Source organism: Miniopterus schreibersii (assembly GCF_964146895.1).
Source record: "Miniopterus schreibersii genome assembly, chromosome: 4".
Classification (NCBI taxonomy): domain Eukaryota; kingdom Metazoa; phylum Chordata; class Mammalia; order Chiroptera; family Miniopteridae; genus Miniopterus; species Miniopterus schreibersii.
Genome location: NC_138105.1, coordinates 38,389,971 through 38,413,971, shown reverse-complemented (window position 1 = coordinate 38,413,971; position 24,001 = coordinate 38,389,971). Strand labels below are relative to the sequence as shown.

General features: G+C 44.1%; 1 protein-coding gene across 1 annotated transcript in view; it reads left to right on the top strand.

Moving 5' to 3' along the window:
- Positions 1–14,401, top strand: part of SETD7 (SET domain containing 7, histone lysine methyltransferase) — a 39,493-nt gene extending 25,092 nt beyond the window's left edge. Inside the window, exons 5-8 of the mRNA XM_081134438.1 lie at positions 260–341; positions 2,707–2,824; positions 4,271–4,428; positions 8,692–14,401. Coding sequence (XP_080990564.1) covers positions 260–341; positions 2,707–2,824; positions 4,271–4,428; positions 8,692–8,872 — 539 coding nt within the window. The 3' untranslated portion in view covers positions 8,873–14,401. The remainder of the gene's footprint in view (positions 1–259; positions 342–2,706; positions 2,825–4,270; positions 4,429–8,691) is intronic.
- The last annotated feature ends 9,600 nt before the right edge of the window (positions 14,402–24,001 follow it).

The following is a 24,001-nucleotide window of genomic DNA, read 5'->3' as shown; positions in this document are numbered from 1 at the left end:
TTGAATAAAGAAATGTCAAAAGAAAAAAAAATAGCATTTTAAGAGATACCTATGATGATTATTTATTTACACCCAAAACTAAAACTAAAGAGCAAATCTAAAAGCTGTCCATTTATACTGAAGATTTTCATTCTAGTTGGTATAACTTGAATAACATGTTTTGCTATTTAACTCTTTCCAGTCCCATGGGTAGAGAGAAATGTTTTCTATGCTTTTCCCTAACTCTGCAGCTGGATTGAGATTTTCGTTTGCTTTGTAGGCTCGGTGTACCACTTCGATAAGTCGACTTCATCTTGCATTTCCACCAACGCTCTTCTTCCAGATCCGTATGAATCAGAGAGGTATTTTTCTCGTGATTGTATCGGCACTGCTTGTGGGGGGTTAAATAGCCCTGGTGGTGGGAACCCATGGTCTCCTGTGGCTCTCTGCTCCGGCTGAGTTCCTGACCAGAAAAAAAATATTCATGTGTTCCGAGGAAGTGTTTCTATTCTCATATAGAATCTGTCCCTGTAGGAGAGTTTCTCCAACCTTGAAGCACAGAACAGCCCACGTGTCAGTCCTAGAATGAAACCTCTACCTAGGGAGGCAGTCTGGCCAGGTAGCCAGCAATGCCCTGCCCAGGTGTCCCCTTTCTCCAGGCTCCGGTGTCACAATTTGTGCTGCAGCCTCATGCTGGCCTCTAGGAGAGCATTTCACACTCTTTAAAGCTCTAGCCTGGCCAGGGACCAGAATACCTTCTTCTCTACCCAGCCCAGCTGAGAACGTCTGGAACACAACACAATTTATTCACTAAGGGAGCACAGGAGTGAAACGGAGAAAATATAAGAAGCATAAAGGCATTCCACCTATAAATTAGAAGGGTCTGATTCTATAAGCTCACTCCCGGAGTGCAAAGTCTTGCTCCGTTTCTTATCTAAACTCGGCTCCTGATTCCTGGTATGTGGCTTCTGGTGCTCGGCTTGGGGTTCTTACTCCCTAGCAACTGGCCTGTTGATGAGTGAGGGTGCCATCTGCAGGTGGTTTTCTCTTGGCCTCACTTTTTGTAATCCTGGCTTCCGAAGCTTGGGTCCATTCAGTTTCTATTCTGTTCCCATCTCAGAAATAGGCCTTTTCCCTGGTTTAACTGACAGGGCTGACCCTGCAGTGTCACAATGAATGAATGTGACTTTCTTGACAGGAGGCTCTGGCCCATTTACAAAGGGAAGGTTTGGTCTCTCGTTAGCCCCAAAACACAGCAGTACATGACCGTGTGTATCAGTCTTTTTTTGTTACTGTCATTGTGATGCTGCTGCATACCGATATCCTCAAAAACTACCAGTGGTTTACGAATGCAAACCTTCTATTTTACGCCCGTGGTTCTTTAGGTTGGCGGGGGTTCAGCCACTCTTGACTGGGCTCAACTCAGCTCAGCTGGACTAGGCTGGACTCCAGGTTTCAAGTTGGGTTCAGGTCTGTTTCACGTATCTTCATTCCAAAACTGAGGCTGGAGGAGCACTAGCCCCCGGGCCGTCTTCTTCTGGAGGGGACGGTGGGAACCCTGGAGGAGACCGGCAGAATCTTGCCCAGCTCCTTACACCTGAGACCTGGCACGCGGCCACTTCGCCCACGTTCCTACAGAAAGCAGATCACGCAGCCAAGCCCCGAGCCAGTCAGGCGGGAATATATCCCCTGCCAGCACTGAAGAAACACCGCAAGGTCACATGGCAACGTGGCAGGATGTATAATTCTATCACAGGGGGGCGCAAAGAGCTGGAAGCAGTAATTCAGTCTTCCAGTCCATAAAATAAGCGTAAGATCCACGTAACGGAAGTTATAGATGACAGATTCCACCAGTCCTGACATTACGGTGCCCAAAGGACTGTGCAGTTGATGGAGCATGTATTCTCTTGTTAAATCCAGTTCATGAGCGCTATTTTCTTATTAAACGAGTGGTTGAAAACATTTTCTATAATGGGCGACATAGTATTTCAGGCTTTGTGGATCTCTCTTGTAACTACTCCACTCTGCCTTTGTGATGCAGAAGCAGTCATAGATAATATTGAACAAACAGATGTGACTGTGTTCCAATAAAACTTTATTTACCAAAATGGGCAGCAGCCAGATTTGGCCCTCGGGCCATAGTTTGCTGACCTGCTATAAACCCCTTTGTTGGGAAGTGCATATTGGGTAGATTTTGTTAACTCTTTGTCATTCTTTCTTGTAAAACAATCATCCCAGGGCTTAATTAAAAAGTCTTTCCCTCCTATTTGGCACTGATGAACTTGGGTATAGCTTCAGTTAGCTTTGGAAAATGTTTTATTTGGTCCAGGAGACAGTGAAAATTGATATTCACTAAAAACATTAAAGAAATATTTTTAAACCTTATATCAAGCACTGAGTTGCTTTATGGATATATCATAATAATCCTCTTATTAGAGAGCAAATTTTAAACACCACTCTTAAAAGAGATGTAAGTACCAGTTCTTCAATTTCCAAGCCAAAATGTTGTGGTTTAACCAACCTTCCTTCCTCCCTCCCTCCCTCCCTCCCTCCCTCCCTCCCTCCCTCCCTCCCTCCCTCCCTCCCTCCCTCCCTCCCTTTCTTCCCTATTATGAACTGACATTTTGGGTTCAGTAGCCATGATTATATTTTGAAGGTTGGTGTAAGGAGTCCGTCAAAGACATATCGCACTTAAGGAATCATTATTTGACTCTTTCTGCTCTTTAGGGTTTATGTTGCCGACTCTCTCATTTCCAGTGCTGGAGAAGGGCTGTTCTCAAAGGTCGCAGTGGAACCTAACACTGTTATGTCTTTTTATAATGGAGTCCGCATTACACACCAAGAGGTGAGTGGGGTAGAAGCAGAAAAAATCGACCTGATTGGTTAAAGGGCTTTGTTTCAAACACCCGTAATTTTGTCATTAGTCCCTCTGCTGTAGTAGTATTCACTAGAAGTATAAAGGAACAAACAGGCTTTTTCGTAAAAATTGATTGGATATTGCCTTACGGCAGTCTTTGGACAGCTGTAGCAAAAATACCATAGTCTGGGTGGCTTATCAACAACGTACATTTATTTCTCTGAGTTCTGGAGACTCCGAAGTCCAAGATCAAGGTGTGAGCAGATTCGGTGTCTGCTGAGAGCTGCTTTCTGGTTCATAGATGACCCTCTTTTTTCCGTAACCTCACACGGCAGGAGGCACGACAGAGCTCTCTGGGGTCTCTTTTATAAGGGAACCATTCAGGAGGGCTCTGCCTGCCCCCAAGACCTAATTACCTCCTAATACCATCCTATTGGGGATTAAGTTTCAACATATGAATTTTGTGCAGACAACACAAACTTTCAGATACAGCAAATATTTTCCTCCTTATTTTGAGCCTTAAAATTACTTTTTTAAGTTCCACAACTATGTTACAGAAAGTGGGATGGTGCCGTCAATGAGACAGTAATTGCTTCGTACTGGACTGTACCCAGTGTCTGAAAAATCAAGATCCAATTGGACTCTGTCAATACCTAATTTCCAGCCTTGGGCAGGGTGCTTTGTAAAAAGACCCCCTACTTCTGTTTGTTCAAAAGCCATACAATCGCCTACATCTAGCCAGGGAGGGTTCTATTGTTTCCCCCCCAAAAAAAAATTAAAATAAAAACTTAAAGAGTTGAATCACCTCTTGCCTTTAAGACACAATTTTTGATATATTTCCCAGATTTCATATTGTCTGTCCTTTTTTCTTCACTGCACAGTTAACTTCTGTAAGTATCTTCCTAAAGGCAACATGTTTAATGCTTTTAGCACAGCTTGTATTCTCCACCCTGGTCTGACTTGGATTCAGGGTATGGGACTTAAGCTCATGGTAGGGGGAGGGGGAGTCCCCTTGAAAGTAGGCTTCAAGTGACTAAAAATGTGCTTTCTTTGAGCTACTTAAAAAACAAACAGATGTATAAAAATTTGAGTTTGATGCTCACGGGCTTTTGAGGTAACAGGTTTCAGTGTGCAGTGAAGGAACAAACAACCTAGGGACATCTGGTTATATTTTTGTGAGCCTTTAAGGGACTTTTAACCCTTTTTTCTCATGTAAGATAAGGAAAAGTCAATAAATAATAAGTTGAGCTCCCTGGTGATGGCCACATATGCCTCTTGCACCAGCAGCAGCAGAGGGATGGATGCCTTAGGCTCTTTTCATGTTTGTGGCACTCAAACCATGAAGTTTCAGGACACGTGAGTTCATATCTCTGACATCCTCTGAGCTTTGGGGAGAAAGGGCCTCTCTAATGCCCACTTGCTTGGTTTTTGCAGGTGGACAGCAGGGACTGGGCCCTCAACGGGAACACCCTCTCCCTTGACGAAGAAACGGTCATCGACGTGCCTGAGCCCTACAACCATGTGTCCAAGTACTGTGCCTCCTTGGGACACAAGGCAAATCACTCCTTCACTCCAAACTGCATCTATGACATGTAAGTAAGACACCCAGCTGCTGGGCCACCCTGTGCCTCAGGGCCCTGAGACAGAGGAGGGCATGTCAGAGGTGTCGTCGGGCCCCAGAGGAGGCTGTTCCCTCAGAATACCCAAGGAAGGGTCCCCTGGCCGGGGCCTCCTGGTTATGACTTGAACTCAAAATGTAAACAATACCATTCTTTGGCCTGGGCAGGCTGAGAAATGGAAAGTACTTTGGAGAGTTGGAATGCTATGGAAATACTGTAGTTAGTGGTTGCTGTTTTATTGTGGCTTTTTTGACCTTCAGTTGTTTCATTCTGGAAAATTAAGGATAGTGTCATTTGAGATAATAGTAAAAATTGAAATCACTCTGCCTAATGGAGGGTAGGGAGTGCTTTTATGGTGTGGAAGGAAGGGGGGCAAACTCCCAAGGTTAGGGCGCGAGGTCTCAGGGTTGTAAAGACCTATAAAATCAAAGAGCCCCTATTGTTTGACAATAAGAGGAATGAAATATTGACAAATGCCACAACATGGATGAGCCTAGAAAACATTATGCCAAGTACAAGAAGCTGGTCACAAAAGACCATTTATTTGAATTGTCCGGTATAGCCAAATTCCTAGAGACAGAGTGCAGATCAGTGGCTGCCCGGAGCGGGGGGAGTGGGGAGAAATGGGGGTTGATGGCTACTGAATATGGGAGTTATTTCGAAGGTCAGGTTTTAAGTTTTTGATAGTGGTGACGGTTGTACCACGAAAACTACTGCATTGTATACTTAAATGGATGAATTTTATGATATGTGAATTATATCTCAACAAAGCCTTTTTTCTTTTTTTTAAATCAAATAATCCTACGCTCCTCTCAGGGCTTGAGTCCCCTCTTCCAACTGCTCTTTGGACCTCTTCTTGGAAACCTCTGTGGATGGGGAGGTTACTGTTAACCACAGAGGTGGCTGTCAGGACAGACAGATATTCTGAAATTAGCTTTTGGGCGCTCCAGATTTTTTATTTATTTAATTTTTTATTGATTGATTTTAGAGAGAGGGAGGAAGGGGGAGAGAGAGAGAGAGAGGAGAGAGAGAAAACAAGCATGAATTCATTGTTTCACTTATGCGTTCTGGTTGATCCTTGTCTGTGTCCTGACTAGGGGTCAAGCCCCAACCTTGGCTTATCGGGACAGTGCTCTAACCAGCTGAGCTACCCGGCCAGGGCTCTTTTGGTTTTGTTTTTGTAATTGAGCCCAAATGGGTTTCCCTGTAACATCCAGCCCTTGGCCCTAATTGTCTCCCTTTCTGGTGCACTATGTCAGTCTCTCTTCTACACAGTAGCCCTACAAGTAGGTATTATGTGCCCCCTGAATGTTCTCTTCCCAAACTCAAGTATCTCTAACTGTTCCTTAAAGGATACAGTTGGGATTCTTTGTACTGTTTTCATTGCTGTCCTTGGCCCAGGCGGAGAATGCCAGTTCTTCCCGGGAGCCAGGGAGCCGCAAGCATCCTTTCCTGCTCAGCTGTAGCTTGAAGTCAGTCCCTCGGTCCTCCAGCTGGTTAACATAAGCGGGATCAGATCATGTGCATTTAATCTACAGGAAAATTGCCAGGACTTAACTGTCCCTTCTTGCATCCCTGAGACGGCTTAAAAATTGTTCTGGCAGTGACTTGCTCTCCTTGGCAGTCAGTAACAAGTACTGAAGCTCCAACTTCTGCTTAAAGGGCGGGTGGAAATGGCAATGGATGTGTGTCATGTGAAATGAAACTGACACTCTTATTAACTCCAAGGCTTTCGTGGCCAGTGTGAATTAGGCCAAAGCATCGTTCCAAGCTGCACACAGCTTAGCAACAACCCTTTAAAGCAGTGGTAACAACGATAATAAATGCTACTTAGACCGCTGTTTTAAAGCAAATCAATTCTGTGATTTCACAGCAAGGACGATTTTTCTCACCAAAAAGAAGAGGGAACAGAACACAAGACAAAACCAAGTCCCTGTACTCCTCAGGGTTATTTTTTCAAGCCCAATGTGACCAATTAGTTATTCGGGGCAATGGGAAGACTACCTGAAGAACAATCCAATATGAAAGTCAGATACCTATTTATGGCATTCATTTCTTTCTCATATCATTGGCATTATTATGCACACGCAACACAAACAAAACAACGCCTCTGTAAGCTGTAGTCTGGTACAAAATGCCCAACAGACCATCAGGAACTCCTTTCCTAGCTGTGAATACAGGTAGCATGTCGAGAGGGGTCCAAGCCGCGTTGCGCAGCTCGTGTTGTGCAGCTCGTGTTTACTGCACACTTGCTCTAGGGTGAGGTCCTCCCAGGGTCTGTGTGCGGCCACCCCAGTGACTGTCGCAGAGCGCGGGCAGGAACCGCGGGCCTCACCGTCAAGTGTTCTTCACCGTTGTGTTTTAGGTACTGCCTTGAAGAACCAACACCTGAAGTTGAGTTGAGTTTGTTCTTTTCAGTCTGTCCGTTTTCCACTCTGAGAGCAATGATAAAGAGTAGGAAAATGAAAATACAAGAGGACTGTAAGAGAAGTCATAGGCTTTTTACAGGATTTTTTTTTGTGCACCAAAAAATTAACTAGAGCTCCATGTCAGAGTATTTTTTTTTTTTAAAGAATGTTTATTTTTTTATTTTTATTTTTAATATATCTTTATTGATTTCAGAGAGAGGAAGGGAGAAGGAGAGAGAGAGAAACATCAATGATGACAGAGTCATTGATCGGCTGTGAGCCCTCAACCCGGGCATATGCCCTGACCGGGAATCAAACCCCGATCGCCTGGATCCCAGGTCGACGCTCAACCGTTGAACGAACCACGCCCGGCCGGGCCAGAGTATTATTCTTTTAATGAAATATTTTAATTTGAGACAAAGAGTTGTGATTTTAATAAGGAATTCCTGAATCCCTGATCCAAGGATCTGCTCTGTGATGGAGCTTAACCTGAGAATTCAGTGCACATGCACGTGCTCACACACGTGAACGCACTCACCGTAGTGAGTCCTCACTTTGTGCCAAGCACTGTGTGAGGTGCTTTATATATGTGACCCTATTTTGTCACAATAACCACTCTTGTCAGATAAGGATAACTAGTATTATGATTTTGCAGATGAGGAAAGTGAGATTCAGAGATATGAGCTAAGCTATCCAGGGGCTCACATTAAAGTTGTCTGACCCCAACTCAGTGTGCTTTTCAGGAAACATGACCCCTGAGTAGGGTGAACACAGAGAACCCCACGAATGAGGTTGACATTGTTTTAACACCACACGAAAGGTGTCCCTAAGCCACAGACACACCCTTTCCCACCACCGATAGAGGGAACCAGCCAAGGACGTAATCATGCCCCATGTGGCCATCTAACTTTAGGCCTGGAACCTTCTGCTTCCATGTCTCAATATCCTTTGTTCAAAATGCGACAGTAAATGCGCGAGACTTTTTACCCGACACATATAAAAACAAAGCTCATTTCTTCTTGGCTGTGCCTCATGTACACCCATTTTGGGTCTGGGGAGCTGTTAGGGGAGTCCGTTACTGATTTATTTCCTGGCCTCCTGAAGAGAGCTGGGCAGGTGAGCGGGGCTGGGAGCCTTTGGTAGAGAAACGTGATATAGCGAGTCCTGAGGGAACTCCGTCCGGGATGGAGGCTGCTCCCTTCACAGGAGGCTCCGCAGGGAAATGTTAACACAGGTTGCAGAGAGGTCTAGACTTACCTTTTGGAGAGAAATCTTCTTCTACGTTTTTCCTAGAAAAGAATATGTTCTCTCTCTGTATAGGGCGGAATACAGAGTTTTTTGCTTTTGAAAATCCACAGGCTCTTTCTTACAGCTCCCAAGTGCCCTGGTAAAGCGTCCCCTGCCCCTCCCCCAGGGACAGCCAGGTAATCCGATGCTACAGGCAGGACAAGGGAGCTGAAGTGCGGGCGGGCTGCACTGGACTCGATTTCTCATTAAGGACAGACTTTGTTGTCCGTGATTTCGGGTTTATAAAGACCGAGTGCCAAATATGCTCAGAAAGGAAGGTAGGGCAGTGCTTCTGAAACCTTCACCTGGCTATGAGTCACCCGGGGGTGTCGTTAAAATGCAGATGCCAATCCAGCAGGTGTCCGAGGGCTGAGAGTCCCGTTAGCCCCTCCTGGGTGAAGCTGATGCTGGCTGGGGACCACATGTTGGGGACCTCCGTTTGGTGTCAGGGGAGAGCACGTGGAGGGTTCCCACATCAGCCCACACCCCAGCCTCTGCCTCGGCCCTGCCCAGGAATGACTGTGCACGTCTTGCTGTCTAGGTTTGTCCACCCCCGTTTTGGGCCCATCAAATGCATCCGCACACTCCGAGCAGTGGAGGCCGACGAGGAGCTCACCGTGGCCTATGGCTACGACCACAGCCCCCCAGGGAAGAGTGGGCCGGAAGCGCCCGAGTGGTACCAGGTGGAGCTGAAGGCCTTCCAGGCCACCCAGCAGAAGTGAAGGGCCTGGCTCTGGGCCGCGGAGGCCTGGAATAGAAACTTGGATCTATGCACTACGTTTATCCGACTACGGGACAACCAGGGGCTGCTCGTGCTGTGACATCACATCCTCTCACTCTGCGTTCGCAACGACTTTCTCGCATACTAACTAGGTTTGACTGTATTACTCATACCAGACTTAAAATTAGCTAGCCTTGCAGCAGCGTCCTACTGAGAGGCATTGTCGAGCACTTGACATAGACAGCAAGATGTTCTTGGGTGGTTCCAGTCTAAATCTGGACCACATTCAGAGATGCCAAATGATAGACTGAAAAAGGGAAAGGGGGTTTTTTCAGTCACTTTTAGTCAGTGGTTTTTCCATGATGTTTTTTCCTACGGCCAATGCAGAGTGTGTTGCTATCACGCCTGCAGTTGGGCCGTATGGGAGATAATTACTACATTTTTATGCTCTAAATGTAGTATAATTTGCCTTTTAACCTTTGATCTGTATCTTGCAATAGAATGTCTTTTTTTTCCCCCTAACGAACAGAATCCCACTTTTGAGTCATTTCACCCCTCGGTCCTGTTCTCTATCTTAGATAACCTTTTATAAGAGAAAACTCCCAAATGGATTTTGTGTCAGTGCCAGTGTGTAGGTCTCTCTGGCTCTTTCTATATCATTCTTTCATTATTATGTCCTAATATAAAGAACTTGGCTCATAGAGCCAGGGTATTATTATAGAATTATTATTCGCGCATGTAAACAAAGATATCTTTGCATTAAGATGTGAGAAGAAAGAGTTTACTTAGTTTGCATTAAGTTATGGAAGAGCTGTAATATATACTTTAAGAAAGAAGAGAGGGAAATTAGTATTTCTAAGCAGTAACTGTGGCAATTTTGCAATCTCTTCAATAGTGCTAGTAATTTCTTTCTCCGCGCATATACATCAATTGTACATAACACAGAGCAGTCTGGCTTGTGGCACAGTGCACTGGATTCAGAAGTCAAACAGCGAGCTTGAATTCTAATGCAGAATTCACAAGTTGTAGGTGGTTTTTTTTTTAATCGCTACTGTTAAGAGAGACATACTGATCACTAGGTACGAATCAAACCTTAACGCTGAAACTCTTCATCCCTGCAACTTCAAAGCACTTCCCTGCTTCGGAGCATCGTGAATTAAGAATAACACCTGTATAGTTTAAAAGCAACAATATCGATAGCATTTCAGCCTCTTTGCAAGCCATTGTGTACTCACAACTGCAGATATAAGGAGAAAAACCCTGTTTTTAGTTTAGCTAGTTAGGTATGTAACATAACTGGGATTGCTCTGAATGAATTCCGGGAGTTTGGGGTTTCTGGTCGAGCCCTCGCCACGTGCAACAGCTGTGTCTTCCTTAGAAGCCTGGATGAGCTGGCTGGGAGGTCTGGGGAGCAGCAGTGACTCCCACCGACCTGCAGTTGTCACCTGAGCCAGTTTGGTCCCGAAAACTGAAGCCTTCCAAGCTGTAGCTGGTAGTGAGCTCTGGCTGCTGGGAGGAAGACAAGAGTAAAGAAACCAGCAGAAAGAAGTTTGGTGGTTCTTGTCGGTTACGCATTGCCCTGGGAAGAACTGAACAGAGAGCTTGACTCAGGGCTGCTGGCAACCTTCAGTCCGGGCAGCCCCTGGGCACAGGACTCAGCCCTCAAGATGGTGACAAAAGCCACCCTTCCTTTTTTTTTTTTTGCAGGGCCAGGCTTGCGGGAGCTCCCCTCCCAGGCAGGGCCGAGCAGCCAGGTGGCAGGGTTTCAGGGAGATAAGCTGACGGCTCACGGATGAGAGGTGGTCAGGGCTGCCAGAAGATGTCCCATAAAGGACCGAAGAGAGTTTTTAGACTAAAAGGCACCAGGATAGGATCGCTTCTATTCTGTAGAAAGAGACCGGTCTGTAAACTGTGACAGACGGGCAGCCTTGGGACTTGTATTCTGATAGGTGCTTTAATTCAAGTGGGTCCCCAAGTGAGTGGCCGCAGGAGAAAGAAGCTTTAATTAACCCCAGTGGGCTGGGCTGGGGAGCGGGGTGAGGGAGAGAGGTCAGGGAGAGAGGGCTCGGTCACACCTCCGGAGCAGCCACCCCGGAGGATCTCCTTCCTGAGGGTCCTGCCGCCCTGGCTGAGGCTGCAGTGGGGTATAATTTCGGTCCTAATGGGCTACTCTAATTACCCCATTCAAATGGGATTTTTTTTCTTTTTTTTTTTTAATGATAAAAGGGATTCAAGAGTTGTAAGTAGTGATTAACCAGCTATCCATTACATATTGGAGGATTGTTTAAACCCAGCAGTGCGTCTTGATCTTCGGACAAATCAGAGGAAACAAAGCCAGCGGAGCCCCTCTCTGTCTTTCTCCCTCCTTCCTCTCCTGCCGGTACCTCCTGGCTCTTCTTCTCCGGCCTGCTCTTTCCTCTCTCCCTTGTCTGTGACAAGGCTGGGGGGGTGTACCAGCCCCCCCATCCCCCTCCCTCTCCCCCTCTCTCCTCTGCGTTCGCAGCGCCTCCCTTGCTGCTCTCTCTGGCTCTGAGCGCCCTTCGTTCGGACCCTCTCCGTCTGTCTTTCCAAAATCTGTGTGGACCTCTCTTCATTTATTCTGTGTCTCTTCTGGCTCTGTCTTTCCTGTTGTCCCCCTGCCCCCCCCCCCGACACACACACGCTCACGCTCCCAAATGCAAGGGTCAGCCAGGGTAGAATCGGAGGGGGCTTGAGGTCCACTGTGCTCTTAGGTAGGAAAAGAAGCCGAGGGGATTGACGGTCCCTAAGGAAGTGACTGGTGAGGAAATGAGGGTTTGTTCCTTGTGCGAGCCAAAGTCCGCCGGGAAAGCCTCAGGATGTGCTTTTCGGCTGAATCTACATCCGCTGTAGAAGGAAATATGTCAGGAAGCAGCCACAGCTGGTGGTTTCATCAGCGTCATAATCACAGGAGAAACGTGGAAGACCCACGTGGCGGGAATGAAGAAGTCGCTTTCTGCTCGCCCCAAAACCAGCTGGCGCCCGTGGTGTGGGCGCCCCTGGTCCCCAGGAGACTCACTCAGAGCCGTCTCAGCCCGACCCCTGCATGACCAGAACTTTCCTTAGCAGCTTTTCTGTGATGAAATATTATCTTGTGTTAGTTAGGAATAGGAACTAATCCGTAGGAGTATGTCCCCAAATGGACATTGGGACTGACAAAAACAACGGTAAGAACTGAATTTCCGATGCCAAGAAATGATGAAATTAAAAAGCAACAGGCCGGGAAGACTTGAGTTTTGTAGGACCTATTCTTATTTTAATTGCTTCATCCCTGGTCTACCTGAGAAACTAAGAAGGAAATTCCTTTTTCAAGGCCTCTTTGAACCCGCCTGGGGCTGTGGTTAAACTTCTCTGCCCTCTGGAGGTTCTTCACACTTGAAAAAACCATTTCCTTACCACCAACAATCTGAAAAGGCCAAGACGGAGGCCAAGTGTAACCATTCACAACACCTAATTGTAACTATTAAAACGGCAGGAACTGTGAACAGTGAATTCAAGGGTTGTCTTCTCAGTGAGACAGTATGTGGCACTTTAGTAACTTTCCTTTAATATATAAAATTTTAAGTCACTCAACTGCAAAATGCATTTAAGATCTTCCAAGAAGGTATAGTTTTGTTCTGCTTTGTTTTGAAACAGTTGCCTCAAATTTCTGTCTTAAGAGTAGTGACTTAGAATCCAGACATCTTTCCTTTTAGAAAAAAACAAGCAAAACTACGCTGCGAGACCGATCGTTGTGATGTTTATTTGCCACAGATCAAAGGTTCACAAAATATATTAAATCTACATCTACTTGGGGTACCTTGATAGATTGGGGTTTTGGTTTTTCTTCTTTGATCTTTCCCTTCAGGAATTGGAGCCTCGATGTACATTTTTTGTTTTAAAAATTCTAAATTTTAAGGGTTTTATTTCGCCAAATGTGCGCATTCATATTCAAAGCAATGAAACGATTTCAAGCCATACAACCACAGGGGTGGAAACCCTTTTCACAAATTTTAATGTGTTTGTATGTAAATAGATGTTTGTATGAAATATTTTCATGGTAGAATGAATATATTTAAATGAAGTTGAATTATTCCAGTGCTGTTTAAACAAATTACAAAATTTTTGATGAGAATTATCTGAGTCTATTGAGATACAATGCAGATCAATTTTGATTTTTAAAAATCAAAAGCCTACAAATAACTCTGACCCAAGGCAACTTCCCTGCGTTGTTGCATCTGACGTGGAGAGAGCTTGTAGGCTTCCCCAGTGCCTCAGCCACTTCTGGTGTAAGTTAGGTGCTCGTGGAGGTGTGTCCACCTTTCAGTGACATCACTCCTGGCCTTCGGGGGGCCTACGAGTGGGTTCAAGGCATTAGAGACACTGGTGCATTTATCCAGAGCACAATTTCTTTGCAGGGCAGCAGAATCAGAAGCCAGACGTGGCCACGTGAACCTCAGAACTGGGTTTTCTGGCCACCCTCAACCGCCACCCTTACTGCCTAGTCACACATGTCAGGGAGGCTGCCCTCAGTGGAGTTGGGGTTCAGACCCCGGGGTGGGACTTCACAGTTTTGCTAGCAGTCCCTGCCTCCTGGCCTCCACCTCGCAGAGAGGAAGGAGGAGGGCGCACCTGGCAAGGGGCCCATTTCTCAGCACAGTCCATTTCTTGTCTCAGCTCTGGGAGACTATGCACGTAAGCACCGAACTTCCAACCAGAGAGAGACGCCCTCGGATATCGGATAACGCCAATCCTTGCTTCCTGTCTGGGACTTCAGTACCAAGACCCATCACGCCCCTAGGACGCACTTCCCAGCCCTCCTGACACTTATGTTACCAAAACACTCCTTTATAGTGATTTTCAACTTGAGGAGGGGTTTTCTTTTTTCCGCCTTGGTCCTGGATATAATGAAATGATCAATTTTATGACAAATTTTCACTGTGTATACTAGCAATATGTACACACATGCCAATGTATCTTAACATTGACCTGGTTACATTTTGGGTTGCTATAAGTAATCTCGATTCATATATTGGTAAATACAGGGACTATGTAAAGCCTGCTTATCATAGAAGAAATTAGGTTCATGTTCTGAGCTCCCTACTTCAAAAGTTTTTCGTCCTGGGTTTTCTACACCCTCTTTTTATTCTGAAACGCGTTTATGAGGTTGTGAGGTATGTTTACGGATTGGAAGCCAGGGGTATACTTTCAGCATTTATTGCAACCAAAAGTTAACCCCACCACAGTTAACGAGCATCTTTGACTGATCTTCTGTGGAATTTGAACTAAATCTATGAGCCTTATTCAATATCTATAATTCTATGATTTTTTAAAATTATGGGAAATTAATGAAAGATGTTTACATGAATAATGTTTGCCCTTACTGTGTTATGAATGAGTTTTTTGTAGTGTGTCTGGGTGCATGTGCAAGAGAGTAGGAAAAATGTTTCTGAAACAAAACTTGACAACTATTTGTAATGAAAAGTAAATTTAAAGATTGCTATAACTGCGCTATAGAAACAATGCAAGTATTAAACAAAATATACAATCACCTGTCCTTGTCTTCTTTCCTCAAAGGCAGAAGGGGAATCACGTTTTCTCTTACGACTCATCCACCTATATATTTAAATTACTAAGCAAACTTTACATTTTACATTGTTTAAAAATATTATTAACCATTTCCCATTTTCAAAGCATTGTAGTAAGACCTGAGGAGGAGTAGGGAAGATTAGGAGTTGGCTGTATAGTCGGTGGTGTGACTCCACATACACCCACAAATCCAGAAAAATTAGCAGGATCAACCCAAAGTGTCTCTGATTGACAACATAAATGTTAGGGGTATTGAATGTAAATGAGATTATCAAGAGATATCTGGCAGCTGGGAATGCAAAGCAGAAAAACCTGTCCTCACTGGTCCCCCTTCTCTGCACCCATGGAAGCCGACAAGCCACACCCGGCTGCATGCCGCACATTGTCGATCGCTTAACACACCTTGCTGATGGGCTGTTTCAAGCCAGAACTCGCCCATGTGGCCAGCTACTTTGGTCAGCAAGGTGTTTAAAATTACTTAAATTAATGTATTAATGCAGACATGAGCTATCTCGTGACCAATCAGCAAGGTGGTTTAATAAGTGAACCATCTAAGTGACCTCCCTCTCAGATGACAGCAAGTATATCTTACTGGGTGCACGCAAAGCATTCTCCAAATATTTGATGTGAGAATGACTGAGCTAGAGTGTCGTTTTCTTAAAATCATGTTCTCAGTTTGCTCATTCATTCAACACATATTTCTCAAGCTTTACCATCCAGAAGTCACTATTCTAGGCCATTAACGAATCGGTGCACAAAGTCCCTGCCTTGCGGATCTTACATTTTCATGGGGACGCTGGTTGTAACCCATCCAGGGAATAATGTTTGTGTCAGGTAAGTGCTATGGAACAGGGAGGGTGGGGGACAGGAAGGAGTGCTGGGAGATGGCTGCAGGGGCCAGATCAAGGAGACCTCCCTGAGCGGCGAGAGCACAAATTGGGAGGTCTGGGGAGAGGTTCCAGGCCCAGGAGAGACTGCAAGAAGCCAAGCCCTGAGTGGGGAGCTGCATGGAGTGTCCGAGAACAGGGAGGTCAAGGAATCAGATTCTGTAGAGTCCCCAAAGCCATTTTAAGGACTTTGTTTTAACTCAGAGTGTGATGGGAGGTTAACCAATCATGTAAATGCTAAACAAACCAGCTTTGTTCAACTAAGTTTACTGCAGGTTCCAAAACCCTCTTTTGGCATTTTGTTATTAGCTCTTCCAGTGGAGGGCTCTGAACAGAGGAGTGGTAAGACATGCCTCCCTTGGGTAACAGGGTCACTTTGGGTGTTAAGAGGTGGAGAGTAGACTGGAGTGGGGGTGGGGACCCAGGTGGAAACAGGAAGTACAACATGATGGGTGGGATGAAAGGGGTGATGGTGATGAGAAGTGTTTGCATTTTGGATCTATTGTAAAGGCAGAGACAATAGAATTTGCTGAAATGTGGGGTTAGCTATTTTAAAATGTAGGTTTTATTTTTCAGGTATGGTGTGGCCAACAGATCAGGAGACAAGTGCCATTGAAAAGATAGTTACAGTTCCCAGGAGGAGAGGGCACACCAAGCACGGACCCCATGAGGAAGCATCAGGGACAGTCAGGAGGCAGAGGGGCAGGGGAAGGACGCACGAGAGCCTTTATTGTGGCTTCTGGAGGAAGAAGGCAAGGCAGGCCTAGCTGGCAGGTTTAGGTGGCTAGTTTGAATCGGTCAGTGGGCTCCGGGTGTCGGGGCTGCCTCTGGTTGGTGCCTGGCTCTGCGGTGAGAGTGGCCAGGGTAGAAGAGCCTATAAAGAAGCTGGTAGCCTTGAGGGCTCTGGATTGGTTGGTTTGCATGTGAAAGATACGAGTGGTTTGCTATCTCCAGCAATTGGTAGCCAGGGGTCAGCTGGACCCCAGATGTCAAAGCATCAGAATAAAAAGACATGCTTAATACACTGGGAAATAAGGAATCACAGCTGACTCTGAAATTTGGTCTGAGCAAGTAAACGAATGGAGTAGTCACTTGGGAAAATAAATTCGGTCACGACCCCTAATGCTGATGGTCTAGCCCTGAATCGCCTGCACTCCCATGTTTATTTCTAGTTCCAGAACAACCCATTCATTTTTCCATGGTCCAGCTCCCTCTTGTGGCGAGAATTCTGAAATGAAGCCATAAAACAAAAACTTTAGCCAACGGATGATTTAACACATTTTAAAAACAAACATGAACTCTGGGCTGGTGTTTTTTTCCCCTGCCACCGGGTTGGACTTGGACTAGCTGAATGAAGACACCATTTCCAGGGTGTTTTAGTTTTTTTAAATAAGACCAAATTTCAAAAAGGCTAATAGTGCTTTTGGAGCCTGCAGCTAACTACATCGAGCAAAGCTTGTTTACCTTTTAAAACAAACAAAAGCATTTGTATGTCACACAGCTCTTGAACATCTACCTGGCTAGAGCATAGTTTTCTGCAAAACATGGGCTATGAGTTCATTAGCCCCAAATTAACCAAATCTTGTACTTCTCTGACTTGTGTGCACAAACTGCAGAATTGCACGGAAGTATGTAGACACACCTTCACCCACAAGCAGCTTCCTCAATTTCTTCTGGACTCTAGTTCCTAGCTCAAGCAGACGAAATCTTAAGTAGCTTGAAATAAAAACTGGAGCTGTATTCAAGCTTACCATGTGAGCAGGATACACACTGAGGGGAACTGTGTCCATCCCACACCTACTGAAACTGGTCCCTAAAAGGAAACTAACTTATCCCAATAGGATGGGGATATTAGAGAAATTTCTATTCACAATATAGCATGTGTGTAGGTATGCGTGTGTGTGTACAGAAATACCACTTATCTAGGTAAGACTTGCATCGCCCACGGCTACATGGGACACAGCCAGAAACCTGAAGACAAGTGACTTCTGAGCGGCCAGTAACCATTTAGATGTTCATGCACTTTGCTCTGTAGAGCTGCCCTGACCTGGAGGGTCAGGTTCCAGCCTCAGAGCATCCGTCCCAGCGAAACATGAGAGCCAGCAAGAGACAGGGGTGGGAGAAGCATTAGAAAAATGTGGCTGGTTTTCTAGAAGTCTCTTTTCCAGCTTTTCAGCACCATAGCTTGAAACCTGTGACCTGAACAATCTCTGCCCACATCTGCTTCCCCAGCTTCAGGGGGCAGAATCCCGAGTACGTGGGAGCTATGCAGACCCTTGGACTCCCTCCCAGGGGTCCTGCGAGTGGCCCGAGTCCCGGCGCACACGGAAAGCCTGGCGTTTCTGCTGGACCGTGAGTGCAGTGCAGCGACGCTCAGAGGGATGCTTCTGGGCAATTAAGATCGAAGCAAGTGGGATGCATCCTGTCTGATGACGATGGGAAAATCGCTCTCTGGGAGTCGTGTTCCGATCAAGGCAGAGATACCTAAAGTCACCAGAGAAAGAAAAAAATGGCTCTCAAACCAGCAGGACTTGATTTGATAAAATATCTTTCAAAACATTCAGGATGTTTGGGATTTTCTTCAAATTCCAATGCAGGGGGTGGGGAAGTGGATGGGAACATAGGTAAAACCAGACTGGCCCTGTGTGGATGGTGACTGAAGCTGGGTGATGGCTACGGGGGGTTGTTATCTTATATTGTGGATTTTTATGTTTCTAAATCTCCATAACAAAGTTAGAGAAAATTATTAACTATAAACATATTTAAACACAAGTGTCACAGAGACCAACATTACCCATCCTAATTCTGTCCAAGTAATTAACTTCCTTGAATTTCCCGGGCTCATGGCAAACTAAGCTCTACTGCAAAATAGATCTGTTAGGTAGCATTAAATGTTACATGTATGTAAGTGAAAACTCCCTTGTTCTCATTCCTGGAGAAAATATTTTGATGGCGCTAACACAGCTCCTCAGTCAACTATCACTGTCTTGATTCCCTGTGACCAGACCAGGATTCTGGTTCTGATTCTAGTCTTATTACAAAGAATTATAAAAAGTATACCATCTAAGATAATATTACTAGTAAACTCACTTAACCAGGCACGTGTAAGCCCATATTGTCACAATCCACTGGAAGTGAATGAACAGTAAGGGTGCTGAGGATAACCTCCCCACTGTGTGGACTGCAGAATCAGGATACCTGACCTCACACGTGTAAGGCATGCGTCTGTCTGATATCCAGTGTCATTTCATGTGTTAAATATTAGCCATACTGAATTTCGATATCTATCTCAACATCATCTATATTCATGCAAACACAAAATTCTATTGTCCTTCCCCTCCCCAGTAAATTGTCTTTCACACCCGCTGGGGTGCATGCTCTTACTATTCTGTTTGGTGAAACAATATTTCCTAGTATAACAGAAGACACTATTTTATTTTTTCCCTCTCTTTTTTAAAAGGCTTCTTTCCATTCTATAGTCTGGTCTGATAACCTGGCATTCCCCCAGTGCCCTTCAGCCGTGATGATTGCTCAGGTACACTTAACATTGAACACAGAGCTGGAAGAATGCCTCACTAGCAGACACACCAGGACATATGTAACTGGGATCAGCCTTTCACAGCGTCCAGAACAATGAAAGGCCATGAGATGAGCACCTTCGATTTGAGGTCAAATGATCAGGACTCAAGCTCTATGAACTTTGTGCTCTTTAATGCTGTTTCCCCTTCACAAATGAGTCCAATAAAAATTGCCTATTTCACAGGCTTGTTTTAAGTATAATGCAGATGGCTCCAGTGGCAGACACTGAACTAGCTACCCAAAGGCCATTCACAGCCATTTGTCCCTTTGCCTTCCTATGCCTAAAACTTGCACATTCCAGGAATCCCTTGCAGCTAAACTGGCCACCAGCCCAGTAAGATGTCAGGAGGACGGGTGGGCAGCCCCTGAGTGGAGCCCTTAGCTGGCTTGCTACCTTCCTCTCTTACTTTCCAATCTACTTTCCATGAACAACCAGAGTGACCTTTAAAAATAGTAAGACAGCCCTAGCCAGTTTGGCTCAGTGGTTAGAGTGTCCACCCGCAGACTGAAGGGTCCCAGGTTTGATTCCAGCCAAGGGCACGTGCCTCAGTTGTAGGCTCAATCCCTGGCCCCATTTGGGGAGCATGCGGGAGGCAACCAATCTATGTGTCTCTCTCACATTGATGTTTCTCTCTCTCTCTTTCTCTCCAACCCCCTCCCCCTTCACTCTCTCCGATGAGTAATAAAAATAAATATATAACTAAATAAAATAGTAAAACAGATCATGCCATTGCTCTGCTGAAACCCTTCCATGGCTTTCCATTGAAGTTAGAATAAAATCCAAACTATTCACAATGGACTGGCTCCCTCTTCCTCTTCGGTGTCATTCAGTCTGCTCTCCCCCACTCGCTGCAGGCCAGCCAGACCTTCTGTTCTTCAAACATGCCAAGCGTTTTCCTGGCTCCGGGCCGTGACACCTGCTTACTCCTCTGCCCTGTGCTCTCCTCCAGTTCTTTGCATGACTTGCTCTCTCAACTGTTAGCTTCTAATTCATATGGTCAGTGTTAGCGATGCCTTCCCTGATCAGCCTGTCTTAGAAGGCCCCCGCATTTGCCCTCTATCTCCTAACTTGTTTCATCGTGATGCCTTATCCCAATCCAGTTACTCTGTGTATTTGTTCACTTATTATCTTTTATCACTGGAATATGAGGATCACTGTAGCTTTTGTCTACCTTGTTTATTGCTGTATCCTTAGTCCCTTGCACAGCGCCTGAAACATACGAGTCAAGGTAAAATTTCTGCTTCCTGTAAATTCACATGCTGGGGTGAAGTGGCTCTCACTGTTCATTTAAATTCCCATTTCTCTTTATTTCCTCTCCTCACAGGCCTCCTCTATTCAAACCAACTACTCGGATTCACCTCCTCAAGTTCTTCAAAGCACTTGGTAACATTTCACCACATTTAGTCTCTCTCTGTATACGTGTTTATGTATAAAGGCCCTCGCCTTACCATAGGGTTACATCTGATAAACCCATCACGAACTGGAAATATTCTAAATGGAAAATGCATTTAATATACCTTAAACATGCTCAGAACACTTACATTAGCCTATAGCTAGGTAAAACCAACACAAAGCCTATTTTATAATAAAATTTTGAATATCTCATGTAAATTATTATGTGTACCACTTTCAGACTATCATAAAGTCAAAAATTCCTAAATTGAACTCTCCAAGTCGGGACCATCTATATGTATATATAAACACACAAACATATATTTATCATTTTGCAGAAACTTTTAAAAGCAGGTGGCTGACATGATGAGTGGTTTTCAAATGGCAAACACTTCAGGGAAGGGGATGATTGTGTAGAAAACAAATGACATTCAAATAAAAGATACTGACCACAATGATGTGGAAACAATTATACATAATAAAGGCTACTATGAACAGAATAAATGAGACTAGTTCCTCCTCCTTTCCACCATATAGTTGTTATTTTGCAGAACAATTTGAAAGCAGGTTGCAGACATCAAGACACTTCACCCCTAAATGCTTATACAGGTATCTCCTAAGAGTCTCCCACTTAATCCAGTACCACTGTCACAACTAAGAAAATTAGCAAGCATTTCCTAATATCATCTAGAACACAGTCCGTATTCAAACTTCCAAGCACTCTTTCTTTTGGAGGTCTCATTCTATATCATATCAAATATATTAAAATGCACCCCTAGTACCGTTTTTCTGAAAAAATTTTTTTTAATGATTTAGCTACAAGTAAACCATTTATTTTGTGATCAGCTAGTCTCTCAGCAAGCATGGTACATGGTCTTTTTGAAGGGAAATACTCTAACTTACTAACTGATTTAAAATATAATTACGTTTTTTTAGCCTGGCCGGTATGGCTCAGTTGGTTGAGCATTGTCCCATGCACCAAAAGGTCACTGGTTCAATTCCCTGTTAGGGCACACACCCAAGTTGCAGTTGGATCTCTGGTCAGGGTGCATACAGGGTCAATGTTTCTCTCTCATACTCTCTCCTTTCTTCTCTCTAAAATCAATAAATATATTTAGATATATATATAATTACTGTTTTATGAATATTAACATGTTATCAATTAATGTCAGCATAATTTTTAGTTTATAGACATTTGTTTCTTAATTTCATTTTCATATTTTGGGGTCACTCCTTTTTTTCTCAGGTCTCAAACATTTTCTTAGGTCTTCAGAAAGCACCTTGGCCCTAGGCACTGGTGTAGAGCTGCCTACTAGACAGAGCTAGCTTGCTGGGAGCAGGAGGTATGAGAGGGTAACTCAGCCTGTGGCCTCCAAAATAGAAAGGGATTTCAAGCCCCAAACCTCTGCCTCCCTGAGGCAGCTGCCATTGCCCAAGTTCCAAAACCTGGGCTGAAGCGAGGAGTCCTGAGGCTCAGAGGGGAAGAAAGGGTGAGATAAAAGCTGCTTCTAGGAGACAGCCGTTTCCTGCCTACGCATCCCAGTGGCAATGGGTCACCTCTGAGGGCACTAGGCTTTAAGACAGTAGTTACAAGATGTAATCTGAACAAGCCTCTGCACTGGTCAGAAACTCCAGAGTGGGGCTAATTTGGAAGAGTTTGGTAGCTTTTTGTTTTGTTTCTGCTGTGGAGGATATCTGAAATCATGAGTATCTAATATGAATTTAATTCATAAAACCAAAAAAGATTCTGGCTGTAGGAAATTTTGGGATGATGGCTCTCATAAGACAAAAACACAATAGAAAGTAGAGAAGTCTGTATTAGACACTTTCTCAATTGAGGAAGAAAGGAGTCCTATTTATGCTTCTAAGAGGATTTCATTAGTATAAGTCAACATAATAGTAATTGTCTTCAGGCATAAAAGGGGACAGGTATTATTATTGACCCTATTTTGCAGATGGGGAAACTGAGGCTGAGAGACATAACATGCCTTGTAGAGGTCTTGCTGAGATTCAGTTGGTAGAACTGGATGGACCTTGCTTGCCATAATGATTCAAGAGAAAAAAATGAGGACTTCAGTATTTTAAGTCCATTTTTAAAAATAAAGAATTGCTTTGTTTTTTTAAAGCTTAGCAAAGGAGTTAAAAGCAGAGTGACTTCATTTTTACTTTCATGTAAAGCTCCCAGAAGACACATGTTCTCAGCAAAGTCTGAATGCAATGCTGCTATCACACCGTGCTGGGCATGAATTGCTCATTTCACGAAGCATGACTCAACCATCACATCAGGAATGTTTTTCCTCTTAAAACCTCTTGGAGCCAAATTGTTAAAAGAATCAAGAGGAATCACTTAGTGAAATGAGTGGTCGTCAAATAGCAAACACTTTGGAGAAAAGGATGATTGTGGAGGAGACAGATGACATCAAATACTAGATGCTGACTATGAAGATGTTAAGACTATTACATGCAATCAAGGCTCCTAGAAGCAGAATTAATGTAGTTCCCCCTCCTCCCACGGTAATATTCTAGGGAGAAATGGAGTGAAAGTGGTGGGATTAAATGTTTCATTATTTTGAAAATCTTGAGTTAACACTTCATGATCTATTTCTAAATCCAGTGTATGCTGATACTTGCATTTAATGACTGTCAGAGTTAAGGGGGAAGAAAAAGACCTCACAAAGATCCTTGGGTCCAAATAGAGGAACATCACCAACCGAGCTTATTAAACCTGAAATCTGAGTTTTCAGCCCCGCCCACCAGCTACACAAAGGTTTTTACTGAATTCATTTGCTAGATTTCCATGTCCCCAATTCATTCTTACAAACTAACTGATGTCTCATTGACATTTTAACAAATGGATCCAAAACCTAGTGTAAGTCTTAGTTTGGAACATTTTGAAACAGAATGGAAAATTTAACTTTTAAAGTGCTCAGATAGGAGCATGTCAGGTTACACAGACTTTAGAAATAAAGGCAGACAGATGGAAACATCTCCAAACAGACACCAGGAAGAGACAGAATGTGTCTGTTTCTCTCAAACTAACTCCTGAAGTAGCATGGTCGTTAGTATAAAATACATCCCAGACGCCTGTTGTTACAGAAATGGTGAGCAATTGGAGTCGTGTCATTTTGGGAAAGAAAAATGTCTAAGCACATCTTTCAGTTGGGTAAGTGTTTCTCTGCCATGAGATAACCAGGGAATCATCCAAATGGCCCCAATCGAAACAATTTCTTTATGGCAAAGCTGGTTTATTGAACTGCATGGGGGAAATGTTACAGTGACATTATTCCACAACAAAAGTATTGAGTTTAGATTTCATGAGGAAACATAGCAGTACACCGTCAATAAAGCATTGTCATCAATAGCTAACTACATTAGATTCTGGATTAGCTTCCTTTGGTGTTTTTAAATTAAGACTTCTCCAAAACATATCTGATGTTTTCAATTAAAGTCACAGTTTAAATAAATTCACACAGGAGTTACAAAATGTGTGATTTGTGCTTTAAAATTAATAGTTGTTTGATAACCACCATTCTGAAAATGATTTCTCAATAGTCAATGAAATAATTTATAAACATTTTAGAAAATATCTAAAAGTTTTATCCCCATTCAACTAACATGTATGTTCTTTTTAAAAATAAAACATACATAGAAAAAATTTAAAACAATAAATCATTACAAATGAGAT